At 45.3% G+C, this 23,184-nt stretch overlaps 1 protein-coding gene across 2 annotated transcripts in view; it reads left to right on the top strand.

Moving 5' to 3' along the window:
- The window catches only part of LOC146868662 (collagen alpha-1(V) chain-like), a 469,251-nt gene that overhangs the window by 338,492 nt on the left and 107,575 nt on the right, over nucleotides 1-23,184 (top strand). For both annotated transcript variants that reach the window (XM_085612768.1, XM_085612776.1), the window contains exons 27-28: nucleotides 10,484-10,537; nucleotides 16,153-16,197. In XM_085612768.1, the coding sequence (XP_085468894.1) occupies nucleotides 10,484-10,537; nucleotides 16,153-16,197 (99 nt within the window). The remainder of the gene's footprint in view (nucleotides 1-10,483; nucleotides 10,538-16,152; nucleotides 16,198-23,184) is intronic.

The following is a 23,184-nucleotide window of genomic DNA, read 5'->3' on the forward strand; positions in this document are numbered from 1 at the left end:
ATACTCCAGGGAAGATTTTCTCATATGTTTGTGCATAAATTATATATTTTTTTTTTAAATACACACATGCCTTGGGACATATTTAACATGCCCTATTATTTTGAAAATACTCTACACCCAGCTAAATCTCCTACAATAACTACATATTATTGATTTATAATTATTTATTGATAATATTTGTGTGTATCTATCTATCTATCTAAATATACACATATATATAAATGTATATATATATATAAATCATAACTCATATAAATCACAAAGTAAATGCAACGCTTATGACCTCACTATAACAACAAATAAAAAAAACTAAAAGCACAATGTAATTACAGACAACACGTACTTAAAACGATATATAATATTACATTTATAGTCATCTCTTTCATGGTGTTGAGAGTGAGGTGGTATATAATCACATCTTTAAGAATATTTACGTTGTTTAACGTTAGATGTGTCACATCAATAGTGAGGTCGTGAACATTGCATATGGGTTGCCAATTATGGTTTGCACGGCTATTGTATATAAAAATTGTTCTTTAGTGTCTTCTGCTACAATAGAACCTGAAGGAACTTTCTGCTCCTCTCCTTTATAAAGGTGTCTTTTCTCATACTCTTCAAATTCTAACTACAATACATTTTAACTAAGAGAATGGGTCATGTCGCAGTGAAATCTTACTGCCCCAATCTAAATCCTACGACGAAAATATACTTACATGGAGGACTGGCCTCAACACAATGATGTGGTTACACGCCTCCCAGCAAACGCCTCTCTGCGTGTCTCTGCATTTTAAGGATCAAACCCGTGCATTCTGATGGCCAGCCCTTTGCTTAAAACTGTAAGCCCTGGCCTCACGGTCTGCTCCTCCAAATGTCCACCTCATTTTTGATCCACCTCTTTTCTACAGGCTTCATATGCCTCATGCTCTGGCTTGAACTGTGTCTATTTATAGGCCTGGGCGCAGTTCACGGAGTTCCGCTATGCGGAGCTCGGCAAAGTTACCAAAAACTCTGCTGTACTCCGTGGAATTCTGCAAGCAGTGGAGTATGCTTGGTCACTCCATTCGCATTGATTTTCAGCGCCGGGGGTTTGTCCCACGCTGTAAATTCTGTGCAAACGGCACCATGCTCAGCGTACGAGGGCGTTGTTTATTTTCTGCCGCTCAAGTAGATTTTCAACTTGAGCGGCAGCTTTCTCATCGGGAACGGAATGTTTCCCAATGCGATCGGTCACGACCATCCGCGACTGCCCGCATTGAGAAATCCGACTGCCCGCATTAAGAAATTTCACCGGGAGGTGGATTTTCCTCACTCGCCAACTTGTCTTTGGAAAAACAACAAGGAAAAATCACTGCTCTGCGTTTATCGCAACTCTGCATGCCCCGTGGAATTCGGAAAACTCCGCAAAACTCCACAAACGGAGTGGAGTTCACCGCCCAGGCCTATCTATTTACAGGCTTTTTGTCAAGCTCTTGTAATATTAAGTACCAGACAGTTCATGATTATTTGTCTGTAAACCCTGGTTCATCATTTAGAATATGTAAATTAATTAATTAACCGGTCAAACTGGCATTAGATTAACTGCTCAACAAGATGGTGCTCTTATGATGCCAGTTGTTTTGATAAATGACTTTGAGTTAAATGAATTTTTTTTTTCACTGTGTATCATGAGTTTTAAAGGAAAATGAGAATGCATCGTGATTCTCTGTTGTGCTGTGCACTGTGCGTATTGAGAACACTCATTCACTTAGTAAAAAATAAAAATACTATGGAATCAAACAGTCTCACATAATAGTCTGTCCCAGTTTTTCAGCTCATAGTGCTATGCATATTGGAACATGTAGGAGCCGATACACAGAACTAATCTGAGACAAAATCCTAAACTTACTACCTTTGGTATCGCAGAAGGCACTTACGTTTTTTGGTATGCAAAGAATGCACTGACAATTCCTAACTTTACGTCCAAACTCGGGCCGGAATTTATGCACCTGGACTATACTCTCTTCACCCGGGCCATACTCTTTGGCTCGAGCCGTAATCTCCGGCTGGGGCAGGATAAAGTGTAATCAATGGGCCGGATTGCAATTTTTACATAAAGGAACATTAGGAATGTGTGATAAATGGTAGAGGAGGTCATGAAAAACAGTTTGGGCAGGGAAAAGGGTACGGCCAGACACTACATCATAACCCAGAAACGTTTTCTCTTTTGCACAATTTGCGCTTCCCTCAGTGTTGACTGCGGTGTCAACACTACAGTCAACATTAAGAAAGATAAAACAAAGGAAGAGAGAGACAGACAACAAATACGACAGTACACTTATTAGTGGTTCGTAGACTAATCCAGGTCAAAAAAACTCTCAAAAGCCAGACATGTATGCAGTCCAAGTATTTTTATCACAATGGCTGGCCGGTATCCTGGATTTAGATTATCCCAGGCGTCAACGCGTTTCGGTGGTGTTCACAGAATAATGTCCACCTTTATCAAGACAAATATAACGTGCCTCTCCATTTAAAATCTTCAAACAAATACCCAAGCAACTGTGGTGAGTATCCTACATGCGTAAATAGTCCTTGCAGGGAAATGGGTCCACCGTTTACTATAGGGATACCATCATTCCACTTGGAAAATCCCGTGTCAGGACTGTTACCTATTCAATTGTGCCCCAGGATTCCAGGTCAATCTGTTTGCACTGTCCCTCCTTATGAGTGGATATTCCAGGATCTCAAACTGCGGGACCAACAATCTTCCGAAAGCATTTAGATCCTATAGTCTTTTCCAGTCCGTCGGTTGTCCTATCTGCTGGTGTTGTCATTTTTAAATAAAAGTCTAGGACTACAAACACAGTTTTCTGTTGAAATAGAACAATCCATCTACCATAGAGGCACCCCTCTAGGCGCTTGGCAGCAGATGAAGTCACCTTGCTATGCTGCCATATGTCAAAGCGAAAGGGCAGGAATGCACCGTATTAATCCAATACTGTGCATTCCTGCCCTTTTCCCTCTGCTGTTGCCATTTTGGAAGCCTAGCGCCAAAGTGGGCACCCTTGCACCATGGTTCAAGGGTGCTTCCGTTGCATGCAGGATTGTTTTTGTGCAGAAAGGGACATCTTCCTACACACAAACAATCCTAAGAGGTGTTTTCCTCTTTCTACAAGTGCTGCAGAGTGCAGCACACATGGTAGGAGGAGAAATAAACATATTTCCCCTCGTTACGCCTATGGATTTGGTGCTTCCCCAGGTTTGCATGATTTTGTAAATCTGGGGCAGCATCAAAATGCATGGGTGTGGCACTGCAATGCCCATAGAATGCCTCCTGGGCACAGAGTAAGGCAACGCAGCGATTTGCTGCATAGCCTTACTCAAGATTTGTAGGGCCACTCAAAGCCACGCAGGGTGGCTTTGCATGGCTTCATAAATTGGAATCAGAGGCCTGCGTCATGGATGTACCACTTTATGTGAATAAAAAGTGACACAGGAGTCTCATAAATAAGCCCGTTGATATGCCAGAAGAGGTACATTATTAAGAACTGAGGAGCGAAACCAATAAGTGCTCTCAGAAAAGCTCTCTGAAACAGTTTGTTCCCAGCCCAGGAAATAAGAATTGTCCCTGACAAAAATGTTCATGCCAGCCCCCGATTTCAGCAGGTTGTGACTAGGATGGGGCCTTGGGGGCTGCATGGCTAGGTCAAGGCAGCTCATCCTGCTTGAAGACCTGTGTGATAGCTTGCAGCCTAGCGGGGTAATGCCAGAGTGCCGAATGACCAGCTCGGCCTTGCTGACCGAGTCACCTCCTGTGCAGGAGGTGTCTAAAACCGTTTACATAAAGAATGTTTTGGCTACTACCTTGACAAAACAGGACCACTCAACCTTTTACTCCAACAGACCCTTCTCTCCTATTCCCACTGTGCCTCCAGCACCCCAATCATGAGACCAAATCAGCCCACCACACCAGCACCCCTCCATACATCAGCGCAGCTTGTTCTATATCACATAGCAAGGTGACCGAAGCAGGCACAAAATTACGCTTTACCTAATACAAAAGCCTAAAATAAATATATCAATACATAAATAAATAAACAAACAAAAACGCAGGCACCTATACTGAGCCTGATTTATACTCAACAGGCCCACATAAACTCTTTCATTCCTATTGCCATTCTGAGAATATGTTAAAGGCAGTTACCTTTAATAACACTGATAATAGTAACATTAATAAAAATAATAATATATATAATGTGCACTCATACACACTTACACAAACCACACACGGTCATAGCTTTGTTAATGTTTGATACTAGTTGCTGGAATGCCATGGCCTACAACTGTCAAGCTAATGCCCACCAAAAGTGCACATAGTAACAAATTAATTGTCTTTGGGTATGTTGAATAAAAGGGCGTGGTATTTGAGGGTGGGCAAAATATACGCAATTTGCTTTCATATAATTACATAAATGGGCAAAATATGCAAAATTTTGCGCAATGCAAATCCAGCATTTGGTGCTACATTTTCGGTGGGAAATGCGTCATCATTCAATTTTTCATGCAGGGATACACCTTGCGCTAAAAAAAGCTGAACAACAGCCACTCGCGAACTGGTTTTTCCCACTCTCTAAGAGGCAGATTTTTTAAAACTCATGCAGCGCAGCCAAAAATGCTGTGCTGCATTGCGAGACAGGGAGGGAGCAGGAGAGTGCCATATCTACAGAAATGAGCCTCTCTCCTCCCCTCTCCCTAGCGCCGGCGCTGATTTCAGCTGCTGTGCACCAGGCACACACCTTAGCGCCATATCGCTAAGGTGCGTGCCTGAGTCTAGCACAGGTTTTTAGCATTCCTGTACAAAATACGATGCCTAGATAAGTTCAAAGGGGCAGATTTACAACTTCTGGCGCATCTCTGCAAATCAGCAGGGATGCGCCAGAACAGATGCGGCACGCAATCTCCCCTTGCACCACCACGGATGCGTCGCATTTACAATGCGGTGCACTATGGTGCAAGGATAGGCAGATGTGTGACGCATCTTGTGGCGTTCGGGCGGCGCATTGCTGGAGTCGCGTCGCAAGCGCGATGCAACTCATGCAATGCACAGGGGCCGCCCATACTTAACGTGGTGCGTCACTCCTTACGCATGCTTCTAGCAGGCGTAAGGATTTGACGCAGCAGCCTCGTAAAATTGACTCAGTGAAATCTTGTAGATTTCACTGCGTCAGTTCTACGGGGCTTTCCTGCGAGAGAACTCCCACCCTGCGACAGAACGCCCACATGAAACCTGACGCAGGTTTCATGTGGTGCAGGGCTTTACAACGTGACGCATCTGCCTAGATGCGTCACGTTGTAAATAAGTTGCAACGTGGTGCATGGTTTACGCCGCTGCTGCATCACAAAAGTGACGCAACGGCGGCTTAAAAGTGTCGCAAGGGGCTTGTAAATCTGCCCAAAGTCTTTTCCCACTTTGTATGTGTGCCGCACAGTGCAAAATGCATGCAAATTAGGAAAAGAATGGAGAAATTAAAACATTTCTCCTCTTAACGCCGCCTTTCAGATGGTGTTACCTTTTGATGCTAAACCCTGTCTGCAATTGTTTGTACATAGGGTTTTGCATCAAAAAGCATGAGTGGTTGCATGGGAATGCCTGTGTACCACCCATGTATCGCTCCCTTGACGCTAAGTATCGCAAAGCAATGCTTTGTGCTGCTCTGCATTACTTGTAGTGAACTTTCCTGCGCAAAACAAGTTTTGCACTGGAAAATTAATTAGAAAAAACATTTTGAGCTGGTTAGCGCCATTTTGTGATGCTAATCCAGCGCAAAATGTTTGAAAATATACCCCTAATTTTGCAGTGAATTGCGGCATAAGTACACAGGGGCATATTATCAAGACAGGCGAAAACTGCAGCTAAAATGGCGATAATGGGCTTGATAATATGCTCTATGAAATTCCAATTGAAGCCCATGTTAGATGTGAAGGACATCTAACCTGAGCTTCAATTGGAGTTCCATAGAGCATATTATCAGGCCCATTTTCGCCGTTTTAGCGGCAGTTTTCTGCCGCTAAAGCGGCGATAATTGTATTGCCTGTCTTGATAATATGCCCCTCAATGTGGTGTAATGGTGCAATTTTGGGCAACAAGTCTAACGCACAATTTCTTAAAATTACACCGGTGTAATTAAAGTTTTCCCCAGACCTAGTGGTATTCCCCAGTACAGTAGCGCTCCTTATATATCAGACTCAACATTGCGGAGCTGGCGGTGCGCCGATTAAACCATTCATCAAAAAGTCAAAGGTGAATTTCTCAAGCCACCGGGCTATCTCGCAACCTCAAGTGACATAGAAACTTCAAATCACAAGGCAGATCATAAGAAAAAGAATAAAGTCTCCGATTGAGCCTCAAAATGTTTTCAGGAGAACGTCAGAGGGTTTTTGAAAAGTCTTCAAATGCAAAACTCTGCGCTCCCGGGAAAAAATTGTTATCCTGACTGTTCCAACTACCACTCTTTGGCCACACGATGGCAGTGCTGTACTTTGATTCAGGCACTATAATAGCAGCAGTCTTTGCAGGAGAAAAAGGTCCCTGGAAGCCACGGGAGAAGAGGAATAAATCGGATTCAGGCATCTAGCATCTCACTCAAATATTGTGCAGGCCGCTCCCTAAAATCGAAGACTGTAACATTCCCTTTGCACCCGCCCTTTCGAGCTGTCAGTCAGAATAATCAATTAATCATTTCTCCGTGAAATGTGAAAATTAACTTTTGAGAACCTTTCCCGTTTCAGACCACTCTTATGAAAACGATCTCAAACTACAAAACACATAATCAGCGTCTATCACAACAATTTGCTTTCATTTTGGCACAATCTAACCAGATACAATATGCAACAGATAACAATAAGGTAAACTTAAATCACATCTAAATATACACCTTGGAAGTTTCCTACAAATATTTGCTTTTACAGGATTCGAACTGTTTGCGCGATTTTTTAAATGTAAGTAAGAATTATTAAAACACTGTGCTGGCTATTATGTTGTCACGCTCCAATTAATGTGCAGATCGATAGACACTTTCTAACTCGTATTACAAAGTGCTCGTACACCAGTGGTCATCACAGTTCCTCTTGAAGCGTAGTGCTTCCTTTTAACACAGACAGCTTCTATGTGCTGACACAATATCAAACATGAATTTAACTCCGGTGCAGCCTGAAAAGACACTCTTGCCCGATATCACGCAGGACAAAAGGTATTTTTTGAAGGACAAAGAATTGTGATTGACTTTCAAGAGACAGAAATGTGTTAATTTAAGAACAGAAGACCGTATCACCCTGAAATGTCTCTTAAGCCCATATATGACTGTGAAGACAACCATTCTTTTTTTGTTTACAGTGCCCAGCGCTATACAAATGTTACAATACAGTACACGACAGCGCGCTGTGAGGGCAATCATGTTACTAACTGCACACCGACAAACAATAAAAACAAACTGTGAAGTTTGGCGTGGCGAACAGCTGCACACGCGTTATCAGGAGACGAGTTAACTTCCATTTCACCTGTTGACGGGCTCAAGGGAACGACGGCCTGGTGGTAAGGGGAGAGTGTCAAAAGTGACAGAGCAGGGGGACCTTTGGAGAAATGTGTGCTGGGCCAAGAGATGGTCGGAAAAACAGACGTGCTGCGGCTGTCGCGCTATTTTGAAAGTCTCCCCTAGAGATTTAAAAAAAACAAAAACAATAATAAGCCTTTACTTTGACTTCTCTGGGGCAGATTTACAAAAATCGGAGCATCCCTGCATATTAGCAGGGACGCGCCAGTTATTTTGCGTGACTCAAATAGCCCCTTGCACCGCATTTACAATGCGGTGCACCATGGCGCACGGATAGACAAATGCGTGATGCATTTGTCGCCGTAAGGGTGACGCAGTGCGGGAGTTGTGTCGCAAGCGCGACGCAACTCCAGCACTGCTCAGGGGTGCCCTATACGTTATATGCTGCGTCACTCCTTATGCCTGCTTCAAGCTGCGGGGACGTAAAAGTTACTCAGTGAAATTCTGTAGATTTCACTGCGTCACTTTTACGGGGCTTCCTTGCGACGGAACGCCCACCCTGCATACATTATGCCTGACGCAGGTATAATTTAGCGCAGGGCTTTACAACGTGACGCATCTCACTAGATGCGTCACGTTGTAAATATGTTGCATAATGGCTCATTGTTTACGCCGATGCTGCATTACAAAAGTGACGCAACGGTGGTGTAAAACTGTTGCAAGGGGCTTGTAAATCTGCCCCTCTATATTCTTGCCTCAATGTTAAGAGCCAGTGCGACGATATGTTGTGTCGGGGCTCTGTTTGTGAGGCACACCAAGACAGACGATTGGCGAAGAGGAAGCTCTTCCCTCCCTCCACAGCTGTCTGTCAGCTGTAAAACAGCACATCTCTATTCCTGCCACATCCCATTCGGCTGATGAGGTTTGTAGATGTCAATACTATCTCATTAGCCGCCTGTCAGCCTTGATTGTGGTTCACAAGAACATGGCAGGGTGGGAGTGTACTGTACAAGAGAGAACTGACTCCTGGTGACCAGTGAGGGCCCACCTCCAGCTGGAGGCGTGGGGGCTAAATCCAGGGGGCCTGTAGTATTGTCACCAGGGATTCTCAAAAGGAAGAAAGTGTGAGGCCAGCTGCAGGGGAGTCTAACGCTCACAGGCGCCACTGAATGCATTCACTTTTGGTTTGGAGTGACTGGGGTCCTGAAGTATAAAGAGCGCAGGCAAATAAAAAAAAAGTACAAAACTTTGAATGACACCATCCAGTGGTCAGCCACAGACAAAGTGCACGGAAAGAAGAGTGAAGCTAGCGTCCCTGTCAGTTTCCCCAGTGGCACTCGGCCTCGCGCCTCCGTGAAGTTTAATGATGTGTTTTAAATTGGATTTCAAACTACACTTCACTGTAGAGTCAGACACCAGAGACAACGTGTCAATGCTTTCCGGGTTCAGCTACTGCAGGATGTGTGGTTAAACCTTGTGAATGAGTAATCACTCATATAACTGTGCATTCACTCGTGTGACTGCGCATTCACTAGTGTGACTACGTATTCACTCATGTGACTGCGTATTCACTCATGTGGCTTTGCATTCACTCTGTGACTGCGTATTCACTCATGTGATTGCAAATTCACTTAAGTGACTGTGGATTCACTCATGTGACTGTGGATTCACTCGTCTGACTATGTATTCACTCATATGACTGCGGATTCACTCACTTGATTGCGGATTTAGTCATGTGACTGCGGATTCCCTTGTATGACTGTGTATTCACTCATGTCCATATTCACTTTTGTGAATTTGTATTCACTCGTGTGACTGCGAATTCATTCATGTGACTATATGGTCACTCAAGTCCATATTCGCTTGTGTTACCGAGTATTCACTAATGTAACTGCAGATTCATTCATGTGACTGTGTATTCACTCGTGTAGCTGCATATGCACACATGTGACTGTGGATTCACTCGTGTGATTGCACATGCACATGTGTGACTGTGGATTCACTCTTTTGACTGCGTAGTCAGTCATGTGGCTGCAGATTCACTCATGTGACTGCGTATTCAATCATCTGACTGTGTATTCACTTGTGTGACTGCGCATTCACTCATGTGACTGTGGATTCACTCATGTTACTACATATTCAGTCATGTGGCTGCAGATTCACTCATGTGATTGCGTATTCACTCAATGACTATGGATTGACTCATGTGACTGGATTCATTCATGAGACTGCGGATTCACTTGTGTGACTGCGTATTGACTCATGTCCGTATTCGCTTGTGTGACTGCGTATTCACTCATGTGACTGCAGATTCATTTATGTGACTGCGTATTCACTACTGTGACTGCATAGTCACTTATCTGACTGTGTATTCACTCCTAAGACTGCAAAGTCACTTGTGTAACTGCATATTCAGTCATGTGACTGCAGATTCACTCATGTGATTGCATATTTTACTGATTTGACTATGTATTCACTCATGTGACTGTGGATTTACTCATGTGACTGCGTATCACTGATGTGACTGCATTTTCACTCATGTGACTGCAGATTCACTCATGTGACTGCAGAATCACTCACACGACTGCAGATTCACTCGTGACTGCGGCTTCGCTGTTCAATACTGTGCAAGAAAATTGCTCTCTGATTATTTTGCAGATGAGCCATTGAGCCCTAATTTGCTATGGATCCATGCTGTTACTGTACAAGACCTAGTGCTGTGGTGTTCTTTGTGTGATGCACCAAAGATGTAACTTCTTGAACACAGCTGAGCACTGTAGCTGATTGTCATAAAGGTGTGTCTCTTACCATGTATCTAATTTGACCATAATCACGGAATATACCGCAGTTCCAGTGCAAGTGCAGATGGAGATGTTCGTTATAATGTAAATGATTGTACTTTGGGAGATCCTGTTCCAGATTGTTCACCGGCCTAATCCTCTTCTGTTTGTTTACAGGGTCCAGCTGGTCCGCAGGGCCCCATCGGATATCCGGGACCTCGTGGTGTCAAGGTAAGCATTGTGCTGCTTCCAGAGACAGCAGCAGCTACTTACTTACAGCTTGCTCTAACCGCAGCTAAAACATGGCGAAGTCAACTTATGGAATGAGACGGTTATCTCACTTACTCATATACTTGTACAAGTTAATATGGCAACTGGGCAAGAAAGGTACCACAAAGTCTACACATATCTCTTTAAGAAAGTCCGCAACTTGTGCCACCTCGATCTTTCTGTGTTTCTATCTGCTTGTTCATTCATCTGCCCCAGGTACAGACCACTTACAAATGTCATTGATCTATCCGTCCATCCATCTGTCCATCCATCCATCCGTTCGTCCATCCATCCATCCATCCATCCATCCATCCATCCATCCATCCATCCATCCATCCATCCATCCATCCATCCATCCATTACCAGTTGGCCAACCTGTCCGTCTGACCTTCCATCTAGCCATTGATCCATCCACCTATTGATCTGCGTGCTTTCTGGCAGGCTCGCCCATCAGTCCATCGATCTGTCCTTCCACCAATCCATCCATCCATCCATCTATTCATGTTGCTTTTCTTCACCCATCATTTGATAATAGTGATAACCTTATTAAGGCTTGTTAGGTTTACGAGAGAAATGTGATTTTTCAAACTAAGGGACAAGACCAGAGTAAACTGAAAATTGTTGAGAATTTTAGTTTTTTAGAAATTAAAATTTTCGAGATCAAGCAAATATCTCTGAATACAATTCGGACTCTAGTCTGACAACATTTATCAACTTTTAAAACAAATATACATTTTGAATATTTGTTCAGTATCGGATAAAAGGGGCAAATTATCGGACTTACATCATAGCCTTGGATTTTAGCTCAATGTTTGACAACAAAAAAACTTGTATGGTTTTCTAAAAAAAACACTTTTACTTAGAATTCATCAGTGTGTATTCGTTACGTTGCCCTTATCATTTAAATCCATTATCCACGTCTTCATTCAAAAGTCTGGGCCCTCAGTTTCCTAACAGCATTAGTTCACCCACTAAAATTGTTAAGTCGAATGATCGCAATTAATCAGAACCTCTGAAGTAAGAGCCAAAGACTGGCCTAGGTAGCTTCCAACCAGCAGACCCTAGAGAGACCTCAGGAGGGCCATCACTCCCAAGGGGGGTCCATTCTCGGCCGCTGGGGGGCCACCAGGGAACAGGCCCGGTGTCACGAGTCACGCCGTCTATTCAGGCCAGTTGCATTCATGAACTAACGCCATGTGCCCTCCCACTAAAATGTGCTTTAATCCTAGTACTCCCATAAAAGCACTAAATGAAATCGCACGAACACATATAGCATAGAATTTGCAGAAATAAAGGTATGGTCATCAAAGTTTAACCAAATGCATTATTCTACAATGGAAAGATGTTTCAGGTATAAATATAAAACATCCACATGTATAAAGGACTTGTAACAATATATTTTTTAGTAATGAAGTATTTAGCAATTATGAAATTGAATAGAACTTGAAAAAAACATGTTTCAACTCAGAGAACTGAGGCACTGTGATGCACATTGAACTGCCCAGGATCACAGGTGACAAAGTGACAAAATTGACAAAGTGATTACTCTGGGATCACATTTCAGGTCTCCCTGTTACTGTGAGCTCTTAATCATTTATCACATTGTGCAAATGGTATTAGGACATTGGAATGTTGGGAGGTCCTTTGAAGTCAATGAAGTGTCTCAGGGCTAATAATGGATGGTATAAGCTCCAACATTCTAGTGTTTGTCTTTCTATTTTTCCCTTTTTAATTTCGAACATTCTCCACTCAGTGGGTGGAATCTTCTAAAAGCCTGATAACCCTTCTGCCTCGGGCTACAGCTGTTGTTAAAGGCCTTCGTATAGACCCTCGCTTGCTGCTCGGGTCTAAGCTTGGGTTTAGGGTCTTTAACAGCCAGTATAGCCCTCGTCAGTGGACTATTGGGCTAGAAGAAGGAAGCGGACGAGGGAGAGACATGGTAATGCCATTGTTTGGACACCTAGACAAGGAAGCTTAAGCAAAAAGTCCAGGAGGTATTTCCCTCAGCTTATGATGGTGCCACTAACGCGTGAAGGCCAGCTAATGAGCCCTTCAGGGTGGACATAATCTACCTTCTGTCCAAATTGAGGACATTACGCTCCTCACACCATGGCTAAAGCGACAGGTGATGGGATGGAGGAAGTAGAAGGGCTAGGCACCTCCATAAGAATTACACCTGTCAGGAGGTAGGGTTAATACACCACCAGCCTCATTTCAAATCACTTAATTCATGATAACACTCATTCCCCTCCGAATACTTCCAGCACGCAGTTTAAAATTACAGATCTGCACAGCACGGTGAAACAAACATCAACTCAAAGGTCAGATTTAGTGATTATTGGCGCAGCGCAGCAACAAAAGTTGCAGCACTGTACTGAGTCAATGTGAAAGGCAAAATCAGCACTATATCTTCAAAGACATGGAGTCAGAACTGGCGTACTCTTGGCTTTCACTTACCAGACACCCTTGCACAATATTGAAAGGGTGCATACGTTCCCGTCCAGTATAGGTTTTATACTTAACGGGGACCCTTCCAGTAGAAAAACTATGGGCCAAATTTATGACCCCATTTGCGTGGCGGTGCAAGAGTAACACAAACCCCAGGTCGTATATTTGATGCCATGCAAAACCACTTTAGATGGCTTTGAGTGGCTCCAAAAATATGGATTAATGCAACGCAGCACAAATGGCTGCACTGGGCTACACTGCCTTGGGTAGGAGTTCCATGGGCATTGCGTGGGTGTTCTCACACAACTCTCATGGCTTTTTTATGCACTCCCAGATATACAAGACCTTGTAAACCTGGGAATGTGCCAAAAAGATATTTCTCCCCAGGAGAGGCGTAACAAAGATAAATATCTATTTCTCCTTGTTTTTTCCTCTATATGTGCTGCATTCTGCATGTTAACCTTCATAAAACACTCATCATCCCGGATGCATATTTGAGATCAAAAGTTCTCTTGTTAATCTTTCCCGTCAGGCTTCTTGGCTCTTCTGTGCTTCTAGTGCTTCGAAGTGGAGGGTGGTATAAGTATTCTGTCATCAAACAATAACACCACGCGGGATAATAAGGCAGAAACATTGACACAGCGGCACCAACAATGTCACAGGGCCCACGCAGTTACTGGCACACTGCCACAGGAGTACCACCAGTGACATGGGGTCTGACATAGGTGCAGTAACAAAGGGAAGTGGTACTGGGTCACTAACGAGGACTCTAGCAAATGAACACTGTCACCAGTGGTCAGATGTACATAAATGCCAGTTTGCAATTTCCTAATTGCAAATGTTTGCAATTCACAATTTTGCAATCACAAACACCTATGTAGAAATGTGTCTTAGACGCATTTTGTGATTCCCTGTGGGTTGCAAATAGATCTACCTCATTAATATTCTTGAGGTAGGTCTCGCTTTACAACACATTGGGAATAGCCTGCACTCACAGAGACGATGGCCTGCTGGGGTCAGCAGACCACCATGTCTGTGATTGCTTTTTAAACAAAGCAATGTTCGAGGCATATGAGCTGCACATTACACACTGTGCATAGATCGCCATCTGGTGTTGGGCCCGGATGTTTGCACTTGTTTTTGTCTTGGAAAGTCTTTGGAAGTCACGAGGTATGTGACTCCTCCTTTGGTTCATAGTGCGCATGGGCTTCGGCTCCATCCTCAGATTGTTTTTTTCCGCCATCGGGCTCGGATGTGTTCTCGCGTTCCAGCTCGGAACCGTTAACGGTTTCTCTTCAACGCGCAATCCTTCCCATCTCGACGGTATTGTTTCGATCACATTTCCAACCACACGTGCCCTTCCACTCGAAGTCTTCGATTCCGGTCGTCGACGAAGGCCTTCGGGCCTACCAGGGCCTCATCTCCGGCTCATGGAAAGGACGCCATTTAAAAAGTGTCCTCGATGTGGGTCGAAGTTTCCCCACACCGACCTACATGAGGTGTGCAACCTCTGCCTCTCACTGGAGCACGAGGCCAGGGACTGTCCAGCTTGGGCCTCCTTCTGCAAAAATAACAACTCCTGCTCTGCCTTCACACCTTCCCCATGACTTCCCTTCACTTCCCCCAGACTATTCCACTCCAGTCGGGGGAAGACTTCCCCAATTTCTCCCTGCCTGGATAAACATCACTTCAGATAGGTGGGTCCACAAAATAATTCAGTCAGGCTACTGTCTCGAACTTACATCTACCCCCCCAAACATCCCACCCAAACACCGTCCAATGTCACAAGAACATCTGTCACTTTTAAAGCAGGAGGTAATCTCCCTCCTACAAAAAAGTGCAATAGAACCAGTTCCCCTGCACCAACAAAACAAGGGAGTCTTCTCCCTCTATTTCCTCATACCAAAAAAAGACGGATCTCTAAGGCCTATTTTAGACCTTAGACCTCTAAACATATACATACATTCAGACCATTTCCACATGGTCACACTTCAGCAGGTCCTCCCTCTGCTTTCCCAGGGCGACTTCCTTGCTACTCTAGACCTCAAGGACGCCTATTTCCACATTCCTATTCACAGCGTTCACAGAAAATATCTAAGATTCGTAGTGGACGGCCAGCACTATCAATTCAAGGTGCTCCCATTCGGAGTCACCACAGCACCAAGAGTGTTCACCAAGTGCCTAGCAGTAGTGGCAGCACATCTAAGAAGACAAAACATACATGTCTTTCCATAACTAGACGACTGGCTCATGAAAGCCAAGTCGTACAATCAGTGTGTACAACACACTCACGCCACTATTCAACAACTCCACAACCTGGGATTCACAATAAATCACGCCAAGTCCCAGCTCCAACCGTCCCACACGCAACAATACCTCGGTGCCACAATAGACACCTCAAGAGCGCTCGCCTATCCCAGTCCCACCAGGATATCAAGCATCCAAGCTCTTCTCGCCAGATTCCAACCGCAACACTCTCTTCCAGCTCCAGTGTTCATGCAACTCATAGGAATGATGGCCTCTTGCATATTCATAGTGCCTCATGCAAGACTCCAGATGCGTCCTCTCCAAGAGTGCTTAGCACGCCAATGGAACCAGGCTCAAGGTCAGCTAACAGATCTGGTGTTGGTAGACGGTTGTACCCATCGCTCTCTGCAGTGGTGGAACACCAAGAACCATTCCTCGAGCCAGTTCCTCAAATAGTCATTAAAGCGGACGCATCGCTCTCCAGCTGGGGAGCTTACCTACTACATCACGCCATGCAGGGCAGGTGGACACCTAAACAAAATGTACTCCACATCAACCATTTGGAGTTACTAGCCATCTTCCTAGCCCTAAAAGCATTTCAAAAACATATATCACGCAAGACTGTCTTAGTCCGCACCGACAACATGACAGCCATGTATTACATCCAAAAACAAGGCGGGACACACTCTCTGCAGCTCTCTCAACTTGCACTTGGTGTTTTTCGAACCATAGATAATACCACGCAGGCTTTTTTCACTATCAACCAATATTCCAGTCTTGATGGTAACATTTCTGAATTATCATTTCCAGGTGGAAAGGGTCTAGCAGTTTGACTTCAGTGAGTTATATGCTCTAATGTTATTGTTTGTCTTGTTCTGCAGGGGGCTGACGGTATCCGGGGTCTGAAAGGTACCAAAGGTGAAAAGGTAAGAATAATACAGTTGTGATTATCTATTTGTTTTAGAAATGGTGCTACTACTCAGTGAGAGAGAATGTCGCTAGTCACAACTTGGTCTATTAAAGACTGGTGTACAGAGACCAGCTTTGAATGGCAGATGTGTCACAGGCCCATACCCAACAATGAAGAGTATGCCTACCACTGGCACTTTAAATGGAAATTATAAAGTGCTGGTACTCACCCGCCACAGTAGCTGTTTTCTGCTGAGAAGTGTCGGTCCTCTCATCAAATGGATTGCACCAGTGCTGAGAGGTGCAGGTACTCTCCCTTTCAACTTAAGAGTGCAGGTACTCAGTACCGGACAGTCCCTGCCCATTTAAAGCACTGCCTATCATGGAGTCCTAAAGGGATCCTCAAGTGAAGAGAAAGAAACTGTTCTTTTACCCAGTCCATCATCACTAACAGTCAGTAACAATGACCATTCGAGAATGTCCCTCCCTCTAATATCCTCTGGTTCTGCGCTAGACCCAACTCTCTCCAGTGCCACAACAATCTAAAACACGGAGGGACTTGTTTACAAGCCACTTGCTCCGCCGGTGCTTAATTGTTTTTGACATACCCGCAGTGCAGAGGCAGATCCATAGCCACGAGGCCGCGCACAGCCACTTTGTGTGGCTTTTCATGGCCTCGTAGATATAGGGCAAAGCAGCGCAAGTTGCTGAGTTGTCTTAATCTGCGTCAAAGAGGCTTTCCATGGGCGTTGAGGTGGGTGTTCCCATGCAACACCCATGGATTTTGATGTATTCCCAGATTTACAAGGACTTGTAAATGGGAATGTGTCAAAAGCTTTCGCCTCCCCAGGGGAGACATAATGAGGAGAAATAACTTTGGGGCATATTATCAAGACAGGTGATAAAATTATCGCCGCTTTAGCGGCAGAAATCTGCCGCTAAAATGGCGATAATGGGCTTGATAATATGCTCTATGGAATTCCAATTGAAGCTCAGGTTAGATGTCCTTCACATCTAACATGGGCTTCAATTGGAACAATCATTCCTATAATGCAGACACCCTTGCACCATGGTGCAAGGGTGCCTGCATTGACGCAAGACAGTCACTTGTGCGCCAGCGCAGTGGATGATGACAGGAATGCTCTGTATCTTATAGTTACTGCACATTCCTTTTGATACAGGGCAGCAAAGTGACTTGCTGCACTGCCCTGTGTCAAAAACTATAAAATATGTCCCTTAATATTTAAAAGATTGGAAAAATCAAATCAACATTATGCAATCTGGATATTTTCCTCTGGGGAAATATATTTGCACCGGATCGACCTCACGCAGAGCTGGTTCATACACGACCGTCTGTTGGTGGACTCCAGGCGATGTGCACTCGCTATGTCTGCACATGGATGAAATCCGAGGTGTTTCATTATCAAGGCCATGTGGCTGCTGTGAAGATGTCCGGTAGCGTGCTGTGTGTGATCACGTAAAGCTGTTTGAGCTTGATTTGGCTGTCAAGAAATTGATGTCAAACCCAACAGTGAGTGAGATAACAAAAGCTGCCTGATTGAACCCTCAATGATTGGGCTTCAGGGCAGTACTTAATTTGTAAATAAATAAGTGCCAGGGCTCTCGTCAGGAGGTCACTTCAGCTTGCACCACACATTGCTCCTGCCAGCGCTGCCAACGACAGTACCAACACAACTATTAACCCTCACACTCCTACAAGTGTGACAATTTGAACTATTTCAGGCCGCCAAAGCTATAAGAATGTCTTGAGCAGCAGGTAATAGTTATTTAAAATGTATATTAAATTACTAATTACCTGTTGTTGTGGTCATCTCTAAATTATCAATACAGCGCCACCTTGTGGCAGACTGTCACAAGCGCGGGTGTTGGCAATTAAGTTGTGGAGCTGAGCACCGGAAACCACCGGCTCACATTAAGCACTGCTTCAGGGAAACAGTAGGACAGGGGTGCTGTTTCCGAAGCATGCACGTCATGTCTTTGTGTATTTATTCTCTTTTTATGTGCTTGTGGAAACCACCACGAGGAAAATGAGTGACAAGTGACATAGTAACAACGGGACAACATTTCTTAATAGGTAGAAGACCCGCGAAATCAAAACTCTTTAAGAAACTGCTAATTAAAGCACAGTACCCGTCTGGCTTTGAAATTCTCTGTTACAATAGACAATGTAATGGAATCATTTTGCGGTTGGTCGGTGTGCTGGAAAGGAAGGTAGTCATATGGTCATACCAGGTCCATGGCAGTCGGTGCTTGGCATTGGCATGTGCTTTACCTGGGATTGGATGAGTGGTGTTGCTATGAACTGTCATGCAGTGGAATGATTTGTGCCCCTACTGGTGTGCCAACTGGAACCTGCTTGGAGAGTCAGGATACCATTTCCTGGTGAGGCACGTTAGAGCTGATTTATCTGTAATCTGTAACTAGAGCAGAGAACCGTCTTAAACTCTATTGCCTGATGGAGGTCATTTCATTACAGGATGACTCTGCATCAACCCTGCTGGCCTTTCAGAGATAATCTCCAACTCACAACAGAAAATTGTGTGGTAGTGTAGAATATATATATATATACATAGTGTGTGTGTGTGTTTGTGTGTGTGTGTGTGTGTGTGTGTGTGTGTGTGTGGAAAGGGTGTGTGTGTGAATGAGTGCATATTTATTCCATGCCAGCAAATGTACTAATAAACACACAATTACACATACCTAAACTATAAGAGCCTGGACGCCCTCCCCGGCTCCCTACTGCCGCAATCCCTCTCATGATGGAGCCTCTGTACTGTTAATCAGAACGAATCTGGACTACCGGACCCTCTTCCTCCGCACTCCCCCCCCTCATTACGGAGCCTTCGTCCCGAGAGCAGAAAGAGACTCGGCTGTTCTGCCTATCTGTGGATTTCTCACTACATTTCACGCTGCTGGCCTAAGGGCATGTTCCCCTAACCTTTCGTTCTCCCTTTGGCTTCCTTTGTTTCAATTCGTGACTCGAGCTGTTCTTATCTGCCGGTTGATGCCTCATCGCTATGAACATGAATTGATTTGTGACTGCATTCCCCATGCTTATTTCTCTATGTTACCTTTTTGCTCTGCTTACTGCATCCACCTTGCTTGTATTTTGGTTTCTGCCTGCCCCTGTTGCTCCCATCCCACTTGTTTTCTAACTGCTCCAAGATGCCCTGCTCCCCAAAATGGTGGTCCACCGACGATCCTAAAATGGCGACTATCCTCTCTTCTCCCCATGATGGCTAACATCGTGGACTACAGTTGACCAATTCGATCCCTTCCCCTCTCCCCCTACCTTGACAAACAACGCCCTTCCCGGCGCCCTCTCCCGGCCGCTGCCTGGACATAATCCTGATCCTCTTGGATGTCGTGCTTCCTCTCTGGCCCTAATTTGCCTATCAACCCTGCCCTTTCCTTCATCTCTTCATTAGAATCTCATCCTATGAGATAACCACCCTGTTTTTGCATGAACCACCAATATTTTCAGTCTCACAACTTCATTTCCCATGACACACTCTGCCCTCTATTATAATTCCTAGCATGTACTAGCCTATTATTCCTTAACTCCACTGCTTACTTAATATTTTCGAAAATGGTGCGCCCATAGGTGCCCTACTAGGTTATTCTCACATGTTTTCATCACCTGTGACTCTTTTTGTTCCCTTCACTCACTTGTTGAGTTCTTCCCCGCTGCCCCCCTAACCTCTTCGTTGACCTGTCCCTCCAGCTGCCCTCCGTCTTCACGATACTCCTAGCCCGTCCCTTCCCTAAACTCACCCTCCTGCAGCTTCCTCGCCCTCACCCTCACACTCCCTCCAAGATTCCCCTTTCCCAGCCTTTAAACTCTACCCTCTCTCCCCTTCTTCAATCCCTCCACCCACACCCTCCTCACCCCACCACCCCCTTTCCCTACCCCTTACTGCCTGCTCTGCCTGCGTCTAGCTCTCCCCATCCCATATCTTACCCAACATGCCTCACCCTCGCCCTCGCACTCTTACCCCCTGACTTCACCCTCTCCAAATATGGCCCCAACTCCTGGACTATACAGTACCCTCCGAATCTATCCAAAAATGCTAAGAAAAACACAGATTACTTATCCGTAACCCTGAAACTCTTATTGTAGATAACTACCTCAGCCTCACTTCCCCCATCAAAACTAACTACATCTTCTTTTCTAGACGCCCCTCCAAATGGAAACGCATCTTCCTTCAACATCTCCCAATCATTAACTCAACCAAAATCCCTTATGGATTTAAACTATCCACTGCTCCCTCTCCTGTCTTCCCAGGTAAAGTGGACATCTCCATTTTCAAATCCGGCATCATCATCATTCAAGCTACAGAATCCCACCTCTCCATTTTCGAACACCACTTCTGCTCCTTATCTCACCTTTTAGGCAATACTATTCCTAACCTGCCGGCCTGCTATCAGCTCAACCCCCCTCACGTGTCCCCCTTACCCCAACCCCTTTCTCCCCCCATCATCCCCCCTATCACCACCATACTCCAATCCCCTTCACCCCTTCTGCCGTTCCCAATGCCAACCTTATCTCCCAATCTCCTTCTCCCAATCATCCCCTCCCACTAGAGTCCCCCATCCCCTATTTTCCCCTACCTCTCCCACACACCAATCACCTTCACCCCGCCCTCTCCACTGCTGTTACCAATGCCTATCCTATCTCCCAATCATCCCCTCCCCCTAGTGTCCCCCACACCTCCTGACATCCCCACCACACACCTCCACTTCCAATCACTCATGCTTTACAATGACCCGTCCTCCCCATCCCCTAATATTATTCCTAACCCCCCTCCTCCCTCCTTTCTACCGCAACTTACTTCCTTACCCTCCCCCCGGCTCCCCATCCATGCTCCCAACTCTCTCCATCTCCCTCCCCGAAACCCTCAGCCCACCCACCCAATTCCACCCTGAACCCCTCATGCCACCCACCCAACTTCACTCGACCGTTAAACCCCCGACGCAACCCTTCTCCATACTCTTCACACCCTTATAACTTTTTATCCTCTTTCCCCAAGGTTGTTTATCTCCTGATACCCTCCCACCTCCCCTGGCACCCCACACGCCTATCACTCCCCATCCCTCCCCCACTGGCCTCACACACCCAACAGACCACCTCCCTCAGGAGCTAACACAGAACATCCCTTCCACTTCCCTACTTTTTCCCCCCTCACTCCTTTAACCCAGACTCTACTGAATATTAAACGGGATCTCTCTAGGTTAACGAAGGAACTCTCCAGACTTAGAGAAGATTTCATTTCCCTCTCCTCTAGCTCCCCACTCTTCCGTGCTAGGTTGCCCCCAACCGAAAACTCCCCTCTAACTTTAATCTTCCTCGGAATACTACCCCGCTCTGTTGCCATCTGCACAGGCCTCGCTGCACTTCGAACCAGTTCTCTCCTTCCGACCTTTCTGAACTATGCAACTCGTACCTGCCCAATTTAGCAATCAATTATCCCCCACCCCACTACTCTAACATCCCTGTTATCCTCGGGACCAACAGAATCCCCCTCTCCCCGATCCTCAACTTTCCACCATCCACTCCTACCCTCCCCCCAAAAACATGCCCATCCCTGTCATCTTCGAGACCAACAGAATCCCTTTCTCTCCCTCCTCCCCTAGACCCCCTCCTCAACTTACCACTATCCACTCCTGCCCCCCCTAAAAACATTCCCAAACCCCTCTCCTGCATGCTGGTTAACAGTCGATCTGCTGTCCGACACTCCATAGAAATCTCTGAATCCATCCTAAGTGAATCTATTGACATTGCGTTCCTCACAGAAACCTGGCTTAATGACTACTCTACGAGCTTGCTCGACATACTCTCACCCTCCCCCGGAAACTCTATCCTCAGGAAAGACAGACCCTATAGAACAGGAGGTGGCTTAGCCATAATCTTTAAAAATGAACTTCAGCTCTCCATCGTTAGCAACTCGGGCCACTCCTCCTTTGCATACCTCGAACTTGAACTTATAATTAAAGGTTCCCTCCCTATCCGTTTGCACAACATCTACCACCCTCCTGGAGATCCTCATCCCTTCATTGATGAACTTTCTGACCTTCTCACCCAATCCCCCATATCCAACTCTAGAAATCCCCTCCTTGGAGACCTTAACCTCCACCCAAATGACTCCAAAGACCCCACAACCACCATCCACTCCAATCTACTCGAGATCAATGACCTCCAGCAACTCTGTCAGGTCCCTAAGCACACCAAAGATGCCATAATTTCCAATAAGGACCTGGCCTTCCTGACCAATATCATCCCTATTGACTGGTCTGACCACCACCTTATACTGTTCACCATTTCTACCACGTCTCCTCCCCCTCTGACCCTGTCCATCAAGCCAAAGAAATTGACCAGAAACCTTAAACAGATCCCCCCTGGTGTTCTTGAGTCCAAACTCTAAACCCAACTGCTCCTCTCCCCTCTCTCTCAAAATGCTGATGATCTTACTGAGCATTTTAACAAAGCCGTATGTCCTTGACCAAATTGCCCCAAACAAACTTAAAAATCAAAAGAACATCCCTTCCAAATCTTGGTTTAACTTGGAGCTCAGTAAGGAAAGACGTTCTCTTATACTGATGCAAAAGAACTTGGTGGCACCACCCCTCTCCTGCTAACCTAACATCCTTAGAGAAGCTAGATCAACATACAAGAAACACATTTTCAATGAAAAGGCATCCTTCTTCCGTACCTAACTTGATCGGGCCAAAAACATACCTAGAGAACTATCAACATCATTCGTAAACAAACCTCCACCGCACCGCCCATCCTGCTGTCCTCAACTGCTTGATGTGATGAAATCGCCCACTTCTTCTACGAAAAAATTTCCAGAATTGACCAATCCTTTCCTTCTTCTCCTACCACTACCAGCCCTCTTCCTACTCCTGACATCACCTCTAAACCCATCACCGCACAATCCATACCCCGATCCCCCCGCTCATACACACCTAATGCTACACCCCCA

This window comes from Triturus cristatus, chromosome 1_2 (genome assembly GCF_964204655.1).
Source record: "Triturus cristatus chromosome 1_2, aTriCri1.1, whole genome shotgun sequence".
In the NCBI taxonomy this organism is placed as follows: Eukaryota; Metazoa; Chordata; class Amphibia; order Caudata; family Salamandridae; genus Triturus; species Triturus cristatus.